At 42.5% G+C, this 14,442-nt stretch overlaps 2 protein-coding genes across 7 annotated transcripts in view; one reads left to right on the top strand and one right to left on the bottom strand.

Annotated features, from left to right (window-relative positions):
- The window catches only part of PSMD12 (proteasome 26S subunit, non-ATPase 12), a 30,789-nt gene extending 18,830 nt beyond the window's left edge, over window positions 1-11,959 (bottom strand). Inside the window, exons 1-3 of the mRNA XM_007088295.3 lie at window positions 11,758-11,959; window positions 2,347-2,406; window positions 2,131-2,259 (exon numbers count right to left, since the gene is read on the bottom strand). Of these exons, the coding sequence (XP_007088357.1) occupies window positions 2,131-2,259; window positions 2,347-2,406; window positions 11,758-11,865 (297 nt within the window). The 5' untranslated portion in view covers window positions 11,866-11,959. The remainder of the gene's footprint in view (window positions 1-2,130; window positions 2,260-2,346; window positions 2,407-11,757) is intronic.
- Window positions 11,960-12,043: 84 nt separating this feature from the next.
- The window catches only part of PITPNC1 (phosphatidylinositol transfer protein cytoplasmic 1), a 268,903-nt gene continuing 266,504 nt past the window's right edge, over window positions 12,044-14,442 (top strand). For 2 of the 6 annotated variants that reach the window (XM_042967500.1, XM_042967494.1), the window contains exons 1-2: window positions 12,094-12,345; window positions 14,218-14,343. The gene's annotated coding sequence lies outside the window, so the exon portion shown is untranslated. Of the gene's footprint in view, window positions 12,346-14,217; window positions 14,344-14,442 lie in introns of all 6 variants that reach the window. The other 4 variants (XM_042967499.1, XM_042967497.1, XM_042967495.1 and 1 more) reach the window with 3 other exon arrangements.

The following is a 14,442-nucleotide window of genomic DNA, read 5'->3' as shown; positions in this document are numbered from 1 at the left end:
AAAACCCTCTCTTCCTCCGATCAGGTCTCCTAGCACCGCTGACATTGTGTGTCACTTACTGCATACTGCTGGGAGTGTGTGTGTAACTTAAAAAAAGTAAAATAAAAAATAAGTCACCTTTAGGGCACTTGTTAAAGAGGTACTACACTACTATCAGGGATCATATTCTGCATTGAACCAAAGGTGACCTGGCACATCTCTTCACATTCTAAGAGTCTTACGTAGAAATGTCAGTTTCTCAATCAGGAAAGGGACAGAGTTAACAGTCCCTCTACTAGTTCTGAAATGCTAGGACTCTATTAAACCTTTGGTTTAGGGGGCGCCTGGGTGGCTCAGTCGGTTAAGCGTCCGACTTCGGCTCAGGTCACGATCTCGCGGTATGTGAGTTCGAGCCCCGCGTCGGGCTCTGTGCTGACAGCTCAGAGCCTGGAGCCTGTTTCCGATTCTGTGCCTCCCTCTCTCTCTGACCCTCCCCCGTTCATGCTCTATCTCTCTCTGTCTCAAAAATAAATAAATGTTAAAACAAAAAAAAAACAACAAAAAAAAACAACTTTAAATAAAAAAAAACAAAACAAAAAAAAAACCAAAAAAAAAACCTTTGGTTTAGGATACGTGCTTTGTTTGAACGGCATCAGTCCTATACAAAACACATTTTTGTTTAAGCCAGGCTACCTCAAGATGTCTAGGGAAGCAGCCCTTTCCAAATCGTCCCATAGCAAGCAAATCTCAGAAAACCAGAGAAAGGCAATGACTCATCTATGCCAGTCTCTCAACCAACTCTATGATGGTCTCTGAAAGCACAGAACTGAGCAACAAAAGGCATATTGAAAGGAATTTCGCATTCACATGTACTAGATTGCCTCAAATCGATGTGAATTCTTTTTTAAAAAATATTTTGAGTAATCTCTACAGCCAACACGGGGCTCGAACTCACGAGGTCAAAAGTCGCACGCTCCACTGACTGAGCCAGCCAGGTGTCCCTCTATGTTAATTCTTGACAACAAATTATATGCATGTAAACTTATCTAAAAAAAGAACAACAAATTGTTTTTTGCAAAAAATAATTTAACCCACTCTATCACTAAGTTCACTCTAGCAGTAAACTAATAAAACAAGGGATTTGAACAAGAACACCCTATTTGTTTTTTGGTTCTACTACTCCCCGTTTTACGTCAATACCTTTATTTGAAAGCAAAAAATAAAAACCCAGAAGCTACTCAGGGAACAGTACTTGAAAGATGAGATATAAATGACAAAAGTGGACTCTTTTGTACAGAGGATCATTTAAATATCTCAAGACAAAGGGATGCCGGCCAACTCAGTTCGTAGAACATGGGGCTCTTGATGTTGGGGTCATGGGTTCAAGCCCCATGTTGGGCATGGAGTTTACTTAAAAAACAAAACAAAACAAAACAAAAACCTCAAGCAAAAGAACAGGGAAACAGTAAAATCTAGCTTCCCCAAAACACCAAAAGAGAACATAATCTTTAAACAAAATAAGTAGTCAAAATGTCTGAAAAACTGCCTCAAAATAAGTGAAATATTAATTAAATGCTTAATGAAAGACATGATTAAAAAAATTTTTTTTAACCTTTGTTTATTTTTGAGATACAGACAGGCAGAGTGCGAGCAAGGGAGGGGCAGAGAGAGAGGGAGACACAGGATCTGAAGCAGGCTCCAGGCTCTTGAGCTGTCAGCACAGAGCCCAATGCAGGGCTCGAACCCACAGACCACGAGATCATGACCTGAGCCAAAGCTGGAGGCTTATCTGACCGAGCCACTCAGATGCCCCAAAATACATGATTAAGTAAATGATAGATTATCAGCTTGATGGCTTATAACACAATCGCTTAAAATAATAAATATGAAGATAGGGAGCAACACGGAAACAGAACAAAGCTGCACCAACATTCTCAGCACAATTTTGTAAAAATATGCAAATATATGAAAACTAGAAGAAAAAAAAACATAAAAGCAGCTGACATGAAAATATGGACAGAATTTTTAAAAACTGTCTAGAATGTTGTAATGCTGATTTAACAGTAATTTGAAACAGATTCACAGAAAGGTTTTCTAAATGTCCTTATTTAAATGCAAATGTATTTGTTTTATGAGCAGTCACGAACTCACTTGCTTTAATTGGCTCCGTCTTTTTGACAAAAGCATAATATTTTCATTAAGTAAATCCCATTCTTTAGCCTCATAGCACATCTTCACCACTGCAACTAGGATACGGGATGTAGACACCATATCCGAAGCCTGGAAGAATGAAAATATGCCGAGAGTCAACGGAACACTGTTAAATAAAATCAATGATAATTGAGGTTCTCACTATAATCTACTCACGGTGCGGGTCTGTTTCTCCAAAGAGAGAAGGGTTTCAATGACTTCTTGAAGTCTTCCTTCCTAAAACAAGAGATACAAACGAACAATGAAAACACTACCATCAACACAAAACCAAACAACAGTCTAAAATGAGATGTTTCTGCCACAAAAAGAAAAAAAACCCATTTCTGAGGAAAAGGTCCAGCCCCATTACTATTATTGTTTTGTTCCTTTCCATCGTAGTGCTTGCTTTTCCTGTGGACTCCTTAAGTCAGTGGTTTCCAACTTGGGGTCCACAAGCTATTTTTAACATTTCAAATCACCTAGGAGAAAACTGAATATAGAACAATAATTTAACACCTGAGAAAAACCTCAAGTCTTTGTTTTGGATTCTAATTATCAACTCAGTGTGGTAATACCAGATTATCTTGTTCTGAATAGACTCTTAATTGGCAGTCACACGTGTCTTTAAAGAAGAAAAATGGGAAAAACGAGTGATTTCTCTATGAAGTCACCATAACAAATACTTTAATACACGAAGGTCTGAGGGGCACCTGAGTGGCTCAGTCAGTTAAGCTTCTAACTCTTGATCCCGGCTCAGGTCACGATCTCACAGTTGGGCAGTTCAAACCCCGTGCTGGGCTTAGCACACTGGTAGCAGAGAGCTTGTTTCGGATTCTCTCTTCTTGCTCCTCCCCCTCTCGCTCTGTCTGCCTGTCTGTCTCTCTCAAAACAAATAAACTTAAAACACGAAGTTTTGAGGAAAAATAAAAAGGATATCTGGTGGTAAAAAGACAAGAAACCCTGGTTTAATTTTTCAATGACTTTTTTTTTTTTTTTTTTAAGTAAGCTGTATGGCCAAAGTGGGGCTTGAACTCACGACCATGAGATCATGAGTTGCAGGTTCTGCCCACTGAGCCTGCCAGGTGCCCCTAATTTTTCAATGCCTTTAAAAATAAATTATAACTGGGGCACCTGGGTGGCTCAGTCGGTTGAGCGGCCGACTTAGGCTCCGGTCATGATCTCACGGTCCGTGAGTTCGAGCCCCGCATCAGGTTCTGTGTTGACAGCTCGGAGCCTGGAGCCTGTTTCAGATTCTGTGTCTCTTTCTCTCTGACCCTCCCCCATTCATGCTCTGTCTCTCTCTGTCTCAAAAATAAATAAACGTTAAAAAAAATTTAAAAAAACAAATTATAAGTGTGCTTAAAGGAAATAAAGACCACCTGAGAATATCCATGCATGCTATACCAAAGGTCATGCCTTTAAGCAGATACTGATCCAAATGGAATATACCCCTTTTGGTCAACCGATAATGACCTCCATCTCATATGCAAAAACAAAATATTCCCCCTGGGGCGCACATTAGGAAACAGGAGTAACAAAATTCAAATCATATAAACCTAAATGATAATACACCAGGACTAAAATAAGCCATCCTATTAGAAACCACACATTTTAATAAAAACAAAACCAGCCCACAGCAAAAAAAATTACAAGTATTTAAGATACTGGTATTAATAACAATGAAGGAATCAAAACTGATGAGGATTTTATTTTGAAATTGTTTTTCTAACTATAAATGAAAAAAAATTAAGTTTATTTGTTTATTTATTTCAAATTTTTTTAATGTTTATTTCTGAGACAGAGAGAGAGCCATGAGTCAGGGAGGAGCAGAGAGAGAGGGAGACACAGAATCAGAAGCAGGTTCCAGGCTCTGAGCTGTCAGCACAGAGCCCGATGCGGGGCTCAAACTCACAGACTGCGAGCTCACGACCTGAGCTGAAGTCAGACGCTCAACCGACTGAGCCACCCAGGCGCCCCGAAGTTTATTTGTTTTGAGAGAGAGAGAGAGCACGCGTGCCTGTGCAGGACAGCAGGGCAGGGACAGAGAGAGAGAAAATCCCAAGCAGGCTCCGGGCTGTCGGGGGTGGGGGGGGGGGGGGGGGGGTGGGGGGGTGGGGGGTGGAGCTCCAATTCACGTACTGTGAGATTCAGAACTGAGCCAAAATCAAGAGCTGGATGCTTAGCTGATTGAGCCTTTTTTTAAGATTTTATTTTTAGGTAATCTCTACACCCAACATGGGCTCAAACTCACAACCCTGAGATCAAGAGCCATGTGCTCCACCAACTGAGCCAGCCAGGAGCCCCAGAACTTTTTTTTATTTTCATGACATTCATGGACAGTACATGAGTACTACTCTTTTACTGATCAAAGAAAGTAATTAAACAGTTTTTGAATTAAGGACACAAATAATGTTTGGATTTTTCAAAACACTTTCTATATTTTCCAAAATAACGTTTAAACTATGAATGTTCTATGGAGTACAGATTATGTACTGTATGGTCATTGTTTGAATTTTCTTTAACTCTGAAATATATGATTACTGTAATTAAATCTGAAACACGATGACTAGCGTTGTAACAATGTTTCCTACGCAAAGGAGAGCATCAGTTCTGAAAACTCTACAGATTCATGTGTACAATAAAGGCTAACTAAATGCCCATCAGAGGAAAAGAACAAAGAACAAATCCATAAATTCTCCAAAGTTAAAAGCTAATAAATCATAGAAGATCAAAGAATCTCAGAACTTAAAGACTGCCACAGATTATTTAATCCAATCAACTCATTTTAGATTTTTTTTAAACGTTCATTTATTTTTGAGAGAGAGAGAGAGAGAGACTGCGAGCAGGAAAGATGTAGAGAGAGAGAGGAAGACACAGAATCCGAAGCAGGCTCCAGGCTCTGTGCTGTCAGCACAAAGCTCGAGGCTCATGAGCCATGAAATCATGACCTTAGCCAAAGTCGGATGTTTAACTGACTGAGCCACCCAGGCACCCGCTGTTTATGGTATTTTAATTCAGAAGTACGGTTTTTTTTTGTAAGTTTATTTATTTTGAGAGACAGTGCACAAGAGTGCAGGAGGGGGAGAGGGAGAGAGAGTCCCAAGTGGGCCCCACACTATCAGTGCAGAGCCCAATGTGGGACTTGAACCCACAAACTGTGAGATCATGACTTGAGCCAAAATCAAGAGTCAGCCACTTAGCTGACTGAGCCATCCAGGTGCCCCAGAAGTATAGGTTTTAAAGAAATGCATTCTAGGGGCACCTGGGTGGTTCAGTCAGTTAAGTGGCCAACTTAGGCTCAGGTCATGATGTCACAATTCATGAGTTTGAGCCCCACGTCGTGCTCTTTCCTGACAGCTTGGAGTCTGCTAAGGATTCTGTGTCTCCTTCTCTCTCTACCCCTCCCCACTTAAACTCACTCTCTCTCTCAAAAAACCAACCAACCAACCAAACAGGGGCACCTGGGTGGCTCAGTTGGTTGAGCGTCCGACTTCGGCTCAGGTCATGATCTCATGGTTCAGTGAGTTCGAGCCCCTTGTTAGGCTCTGTGCTGACAGTTCAGAGCCTGGAGCCTGCTTCAGATTCTGTGTCCCCCTCTCTCTCCGTCCCACCCCTGCTTGTGCTGTCTCTCTCAAAAATGAATAAACATAAAGAAAATTAAAACAAAACAAAAAACATTAAAAAAAAAAAAGTAGAAAAAACAAACCAGTAAAAGAACTGTATTCTTCATGTGAAGAAATCACATATTGCTTTAGAGCCATCATCTGCGGGTATCAACAAAACATCAGAGGTCACCTTCTCAGGAAGGCATTCTTAAATAACTCCCCGGAAGTCAGTAGTCATTCAGCACTTCCTTAACTAACAAGCCCACTGACTTTCTGCTTTGTAATGACCCCAAACTCTTATCTCTTTTAATGTTCATGGTCTTTCTAATCTCACTAGAATGTAAATTCTGCAAGAGGAGGGACTGTGTCTATACTGTTCACCAATGCAGCTCAGTACCTGGCCAAGCACATGATGTTGCTTCTGTAGCTACTACGGTACATCCCTTTATACCTTGTACTACAGTCATTAATGTGCATGTCTTGCCTCCTAAGTGGTCCATAACTTCCTTCAGGGGTGGACCTTGTTCGATTGTTTCCCTCACACCAACTTGGACATAGTATGCACTGAATGGCTGGACCACAACTAGCAGATGATCTTAATGGCTTACAATTCCTGACTCATCTCGAGATTATGACCTAAGCCGAAGTCAGACACTCAACCAACTGAGCCACCCAGGTACCCAAAATTCCTGATTCTTACTGTCAAGGTAAGTAGGATGTGGTAAGTTATATGGCCGGCAATTCAGTTCTATCTGGGGGATGCTACCATCAACTTCATTAAATACAACTCCCAATTCTCTAATTATTCCACTTTTTTCTCCAAATCTTCCACGGTCAATGCTATGGCTAACCACCTTCCTCCTTTCCTAACTATTCACAGTTCTTGAAATTCCACCCCACCTTGCTGCCTTTCAACTCAGAGGAAGGAGATGGTCAAAGCTACCAAAACCAACTCATTAGAACATGTGACTTTTGTGACTCACTTTTCTCATTAAAATCTTTGTAAATGAGGTAACTTACTAAGGAGTTTGTTCAACATACATATCAATGTCTATTTGTTCAACATACATATCATCAACATACATATCAATGTATGTTATGTATCTGTAAGTTCTCTATGTTTCTACCTTTTACCTCCTAAATGGATCCAACCTTTCGATGACTTGTTAAACAACCTACATAAGAAAAAAGGCCAGTAAAAAGTTAACTACAAGTAGTTGAAATTTAAAGCTAATCCAGTATTTTTACATGACCTATTTCTTTAAAAAGTTTTTTTTTTTTTTTACTGTCATTTTTGAGATAGAGAGACAGAGAGAGAGAGAGAGACAGACAGACAGACAGAGCATGAGCAGGCAGAGAGAGAGGGAGACAGGCTCCAGGCTCTGAAGCAGGCTCCAGGCTCTAGCTATCAGCACAGAACCCGACATGGGGCTCAAACTCACCAACTGTGAGATCGTGACCTGGCCGAGGACAGACGCTCAACCAAATGTGCCACCCAGAAGCCCCAAACGTTACCTATTTCTTAAGAGGGTCTTTTTGTCCGAGCTGCTGGCAATCAATAAACTGTTTTACATTTCACCTCCTCCTGGAGAAGAGGCTGCAGGTAACCAAATGAAATGAAAAGACATGAAGAAGGAGAACCAAAGGATACGTTCAATTTAAGAATATAATCCCCAAACAACCATGTACCAAATATAGTGTAATCAAAAAGGGGGGTGGTGATCCTCTGTGTAGTAAGAACTGCTAAATACCACATACAGTTCAGAAAAGGCCCTCTTCAGATTAATTTTTAACTCCTTAGCTAACAGGACGGTGAAGCCCTAACCATTATCAAGAACTAGTATCACTTTCATTATTTCATCAATCAAATACCAATCACAGAGGCAGCAGAGGAGAACGTAATGGTTAAAAACACAGGCTCTGCAGCCAGACTGCTTGGGTCTAAATCCCAGGTCCACCACTGTGCTACCTAGGGCAAGACCCTCATGCTCTCTGACCCTTAATTTTCTCTTAAATGAAATGAGTATAATAAAAATAATTCCTGCCCCACAGGGTTGCTGTAAGCATTAAAGCAATACTTATGAAGACATGCCTGGAATATATTAGGTACATTATCATCATCCTAACAGCTAACATTATAAAGTACACAGCAATAGATATTAGTGACTGGTGTTCTATGTTGAGTGTTAGGACACAGAAACAGAGTCATAGTAAGTCACAACTGTAGGAGATTCAAATGGCCTGGATTTGTCAATTTTACCACCCAGGTCTAGACTTCAAGATGCCTTCTGAAGGTTTCTGCTCTCTGTGCTTTTCTCACTGGGTATATTCTTATTAAGTTTCTATACACACAATTTTTACCTGCAAATGTTCACATTAAGAATAAAAATTGTCTTGGGGCACCCAGGTGGCTCAGTCAGTTGAGCATCTGACTCTTGGTTTTGGCTCAGGTCATAATCTCGAGGTTTGTGGAATCAAGTCCCAAGTCGGCTCTGCACTGATAATGGGGAGCTTGCTTGGGATTCTCTCTCTCTCTCTCTCTCTCTCTCTCTCTCTCGCCTCTACCCCACTCATTAGTGCAAGAACTCGTACTCTCACTCTCTTAAAATAAACATCATAAAAATAAAAAATAAATTAAAAATGCTGTAAGGAAAATCAGCACGGAAGCAAGTCTCTTAAAGATATCGTGAGATGTAGCAAAAACAAACACTACCTGTTGCCAGGAGACCTGAGCTTGATCTGGCTTTGCTGTAGACCTTGGATAAACCACTTAAGCTGCCTGAACCTTAGTTTTTTCACAAGTAAAGTAAAAACAACAAAACTTTCTTCAGTTTTATTGATGGGCTTAAAGTAAAAAAGCAAAAGAATGTATGCTAAAGTGTCCCATACGTTCCAGTGTAAAAATACAACGCTTTAAATGGGTATTTTCTTACATTTGGCAGAATGGTTAGAAAATATAAAATGACAAACAGAAGGCAAAACAAAACTTAAAAAAATTAACTAGACTGTAAGACAATCGTCTAATCCAAAAGTTGAAAACTGTGGGTTTGCATTAAAAAACAAAACCACAGGGGCGCCTGGGTGGCTCAGTCGGTTAAGCGTCCGACTTCAGCTCAGGTCACGATCTCACGGTCCATGAGTTCGAGCCCCGCGTCGGGCTCTGGGCTGATGGCTCAGAGCCTGGAGCCTGCTTCTGATTCTGTGTCTCCCTCTCTCTCTGCCCCTCCCCTGTTCATGCTCTGTCTCTCTCTGTCTCAAAAATAAATAAACGTTAAAAAAAAAAAAATTTTTTTTTTTTAAAAAATAAAAGACAAAACCACAAACATTTATGCCCTCCCATCCCCAGCCCTCTACCTTCCTCCCTCACAAAAAGAATCCACACCTGTACCCTGTTTTGTTCCACTGGCACACTGGCTTAAAAAAAATAAATAAAAAATCCAGGAGCACCTGGGTGGCTTAGTGGGTTGAGCCTCTGACTCTTCGGCTCAGGTCATGATCTAATGGTTTGTGGGACTGAACCCCTTGGCAGAGCTTGCTTGGGATGCTCTCGCTCTCTCTCTGTCCTTCTCCAGCTTGTGTGCACGTGCCTTCTCTCTCTCAAAAATAAACAAACTTAAAAAAAAAAATTCAAACGGCTTTTATTTTACATAGTTTAACAGGCCCCAACATTCCCTGTTTTAAACTTTTCTGCTACCCACTTGACACCTAAAATGGCATTTAAGTTTGCAAGTCTTTCCAACTGTCTTGAACACATAACCATAACATCCTACATAAACGCCATACACGTGATTACTACAACTGTAGCAGTGAAATATTTTTTTTTTCTTACTGGCCTATAAGCTCTCTGAGGGCAAGAGCTTTGTCTAATAACCTTTCTACTCCCCACAATGTCTAGCACGGACTACTGACAGTAGGCTATCAGAAATTGGTAAAGGGAAGATTTTTTTTCTCCCAGGCCTCAGCTCTAGGCATAGCTGTACTTCTTTTCAGCAGACGGTTTCTTCCTTATGGAAACCAGCCATCTATTAATTCCAAAGTGCTCGTTCAGGGGCTGACTCTGGACCGTAGGTATGTTTTGTCTCATCTATGTGGTATTGGCTCAAATGGTGTTTTAACACAGATCTGTGTCCGGATTCTAAATATTGAGGCAATTCATATAAAACAAATCCATACCCCCTGGTTTCTCCCTCAAATTAGAAGAGGTGAGGTATGGCTGTCGTGCCCAATTGGGAAAGATTAACTGGAGGTGAGGAGTTACTTCCCCCCCTCTTCCCTGGATAAGTGGTCAGAAGTTGGCTCAGGATTTCATCACACTTGGCTCACTAGGCAGGACAGCATGGAGACAGCAGAAGCTCCAGGATCAGTCTGCTCGCTCTGCATCCTGGCTCCATCACTCTACTAACTGTATGACCTTGGGGCACGTGACTCAACTTCTCTTAGACTCTTTTCTTGCCTGTAAAACAACAACACCTATCACATGGGGCTAAGGTGAGGCCCGAACGTGCTAATGCATGTAAGCACGCAGAAGGTTGCCTGGCAGTGTAGAAAATACTCGACAAATGCCAGCTATCGTTATCTGCCTGGCACCGTCGGGGTTTTCCAACCCTCATGTAAGTGAGGATGTTTCTTTACACAAGCTGCTGGAAAGTTCAGAGATGAATTTATGGCTCCCCGCCATCAAGTGTACCGAAGCTAAGAAATTCAGGTGTATCAACTTCATCAGCCTTCCCTATCCCTGTCTTTTTAAAGCCCCACTAAATCCTTTATCAGAAAAAAAGGGAAGCAGTGGAAAGATTGTTTTTTTTTTTAAGAAATATTACTGTGAAATATTACTTGACACTCCTCCTGTCCCTGAATTAGTTACACTTAAATGTACTTCTGTGGTAAGCACCTTAAGGGACAAAAACAACCCTATTAGTACATGCATCCCAGGTGAATAGCAATAAATATTTGTGGCTAGATTGATCAAGGAATTTAATGAGGCCTGAGCGTAATCCTTAGCAACAGCCCATGATGGGAATTGATTCCACAACCATTCAAACCCTAGTCAGACAAATCTAGTTTTGAACCCCTGGTTCTGTTCCTACCTGGGTTCCACAAATACCTCCAGGAGGCTTGGTTTCTTTATATGTAAAATGGTACATAAAGTTGCCTGACACGTATCAGGAGATGTGAAAAATGTTCGCATCAAGTTCAATTTCTGTTCCAGAGGAGATAAGCCGTTGGACTAAACCACGGTTCATGACCTCCTCTAATTAGGTTATTCTGCACTGCTGTGCCTGTTAGTCTTTGCGGCTGCAGTTCCCGCTCCGGGACGACTCCTCCCCATCCTAATTTTCTTCTTCAAGGCCCAAAACAAACGTCAACTTCTCCGTAAAACCTTCCCTTATCCCACCAGTAAAAAACACAACAGCTTCCTTCTCTGCGTTCCAATAAGCACTTTTATACTTGGGTAACACGCACCACCACGCCTGACTCGTCTAATTCGTTATATATACGAACTCCTTAAGGGCAGGGGTCCTGCGCTCATCACCTTCGTCCTGTTTCACTTTCCTACTGCTTCTCCTGGCTATAGGCCAGGAGCATCCCATGATCCATAAACAACTTAACGACATACGTTCATTCAGCAAGAGTAAGAGAACTCAACTCTCTGATCTAGCCTGAACGCTAAAGCGGCCGTAACCCCTGGGGAACTGTTAAAGTAAACGTTAAACAGTACCGAGAAAAGGCAAAGAGTACTATGAGGCCCCAAGTCCTCCGGGAAGTGGCCATCAGTCCAGGGGAAGAGTTTGGGAAGCTGTATGCACCAGCGTACTCCCGCTGCGGGGCACACCTGGGACCTCCTGCTCACGCAGGCCCAACTCGGGCTGGGCAGGCAGTGGGGGACGCACCCTTCAGCTCGCAGGCCCCCTGAGGCCTAAGCAAGCTCCGCGCCGTGACTCAGCCCTTGGCGCCCGCGAACAGCCAGCCGGCCTCCCCTCACCTTGGCCAGCTTCTCGCACTCTGGCAGTCGCTGATCCACCGTGGCGCTGTAGTCCACCTCCATCTTGACGATGCGCCCATCAGCCCGCTCTGAGCCGCCGTCCGCCATGGTCCCGGCCTGAACGTCCCTTGATGTCCCCCTGCTTCGGCCACCACTCGTCACCCACACCGGAAGCCGCCTGCGCACCCACTCAGGCAGTGCGTCGGGAGCCCGCGCGAAGGACCCCCACGAGGCCCCCTGCGCTGGCCGCCAGTCAGGCACTGCCTCAGACAGCCCTGGGGGCGGGGCGGAGGGCGGGGCTCGCCCTCGAGCCTGCAGCTCACGTCCGGTTTTGCCTTGATAACCGACTTTCATCCACGGCTTCTGCGGTGAGAAAAGCTAGTGTAATAGAGTAGGCCATCCCGTATACTCTTACGTCTCCCTGCTTGGCAAATATTATTTCTCAGAGCCGTGGGCAAGTCGCTTAGCTTTTCTTGGATCTCCGTTTTCTCATCTCTGCATGAGCAGGCTGAAATCCTAAAGAAAAAAGTTTCATCTGGTTGAGAATCTTGGTTTAATCTGTGGGATCTCTCAAAGCTCAAAGAGAAGGTATGACAGCGGCTCAGTAATATAACAAGTACTTTTTGTTTGTTTTCATTTTTACTATAATCCACTACGTGGGTAAGAAGAATCTTTAGAAAGATTTTGTTGACTTTTCTTTGTAGGACTCTCAAATGAGTTCTTTGTAGGACTTTTCTTTGTAGGACTCTCAAATGAGATTTTACGCATGCAGGATTATTTCCATTTTTAAGAACCGTGCAAGTTTTCATTAGCATCTGCATCGTCTGGGTCCCTATTTAACAGCTTAGGATGCTTGAAAGTGAAAATGAGGTTGTGTGTGGTGTGGTCAAAGTATAAACAGTAGCTTCCAAAGCAAATGGGAAATCTTGGAATGGTCTACCTGTTAGCGAATTAAATCAGCACCAACATCCCTTTTTATATGCTGAATAGACCTCCTTTGGTTGTTTTTGTTTGTTTTTACTGTTCTGTAATGAAAATCGTGGGTACTATAACCCACCTGCACACATAATTAAACACGACAACAACAAAACACCCTAGCTGTAAGGTAAAGGAGAAGCATCGCAAAATAGCAAAATAATAATACTTCAGAATATAAAGGCTAGGGGCGCCTGGCGGGCTCAGTTGGAGGAGCAGGCAACTCTTGATCTCTGGGTCCTGAGTTCCAGCCCAGCCTCAGGTGTAGAGATTACTTACGTAAATAAATGACTAAACTTCAAAATTTAAAGGCTAAGACATGTCTACTATAGAAAATAAAAAAGAAGCAGTTGTGTGGTTGTTCACACACAACACAACTGTGAAATCAGAAGTTGCAACCTCAATAGGTTGGTTCCCCAAGCATCGTAAGGATTTACTGTGGGTGACATGATTTCTCCAAAATGGTGTACAACTTCTTGGTAAAGTTCTGACTCTGTGAAAGTACAATTTTCCATTGTTTTTTTTTTTTTTTCAACGTTTTTTATTTATTTTTGGGACAGAGAGAGACAGAGCATGAACGGGGGAGGGGCAGAGAGAGAGGGAGACACAGAATCGGAAACAGGCTCCAGGCTCCGAGCCATCAGCCCAGAGCCTGACGCGGGGCTCAAACTCAGGGACCGTGAGATCGTGACCTGGCTGAAGTCGGACGCTTAACCGACTGCGCCACCCAGGCGCCCCTCCATTGTTTTTTTACATAGAAGAATTCTTAGAAATTTTAGTGTATATTAAAACGTCAAAAAAGAGCATATGTAAAGTGAAGTTCGAGTCTAGGCATCAGACACATAAGTGGGTGTCTGGCAGGACATTGAAAAGTCAGGTGGAGGGGCACTTGGGTGGCTCTGTCGCTTAAGCAGCCGACTTTGGCTCAGGTCGTGATCTCGCCTTTTGTCCGGGTCTGTGCTGACAGCTCAGAGCCTGGAGGCTGTTCGGAATTTGTGTCTCCCTCTCTCTCGGCCCCTCCCCCGCTCACACTCTGTCTTTCTTCTTCAAAATTTGTTAAGGAAAACAAATTTTTTTAAAAGAAAGAAAAATCCGATGGATTGTGGGACAATATTTTACCATGCAGGTTTGTCGCATCGTAGATGTCTGGCATCCCAATTACATGCTGATCCCCCTTGCCCCCCAGTGATCGTGACAACCTGAAATACCCACACAAATTTCTAAAACGCATTTCTAGGAGCCAGTATTGTTGAGAGCACTAGGCTGAGCTGTTTCTGGCTCTGTATTTAGTGTGCAGTTGGTTTAGTGAAGAGTAGACAAAGCATTTTTGGAGGTCTACCGTTTTGTGTCAAGAATGTGAAAAGACGAAAAGTAACAAAGTTGTGGTGGAGTAAATCTGGAGTAAATCCTGGTTTCCAGGACTCAAAAAGTAAGAGCGAGAGAGGGTGGAGAAAACTCCACCAAACCGAAGCCCTTCCTTGCTAGGCCTGGAGGAAATGAACAATGAAAGCACTTTGAAATCTAAGGAAAAGCTTACAAAGGAAACAACAACAACAGAGTGAAATAAATAAAGAAGAAACCCGGTGAAAGACTGAGCAAGAGGGAAAATAGGTGAGAGTGCGGTTACGTAGAGTCTTTATAAATCCTTTATTTGTCTGAGTCTTTATAAATCCTTTATTTGTCTGAATCGGACATCGTAAGAAAGAATTT

This window comes from Panthera tigris, chromosome E1 (assembly GCF_018350195.1).
Source record: "Panthera tigris isolate Pti1 chromosome E1, P.tigris_Pti1_mat1.1, whole genome shotgun sequence".
Classification (NCBI taxonomy): domain Eukaryota; kingdom Metazoa; phylum Chordata; class Mammalia; order Carnivora; family Felidae; genus Panthera; species Panthera tigris.
The sequence above is the reverse complement of the archived record's forward strand: the minus strand, read 5'-3'. Positions and strand labels throughout refer to the sequence as shown.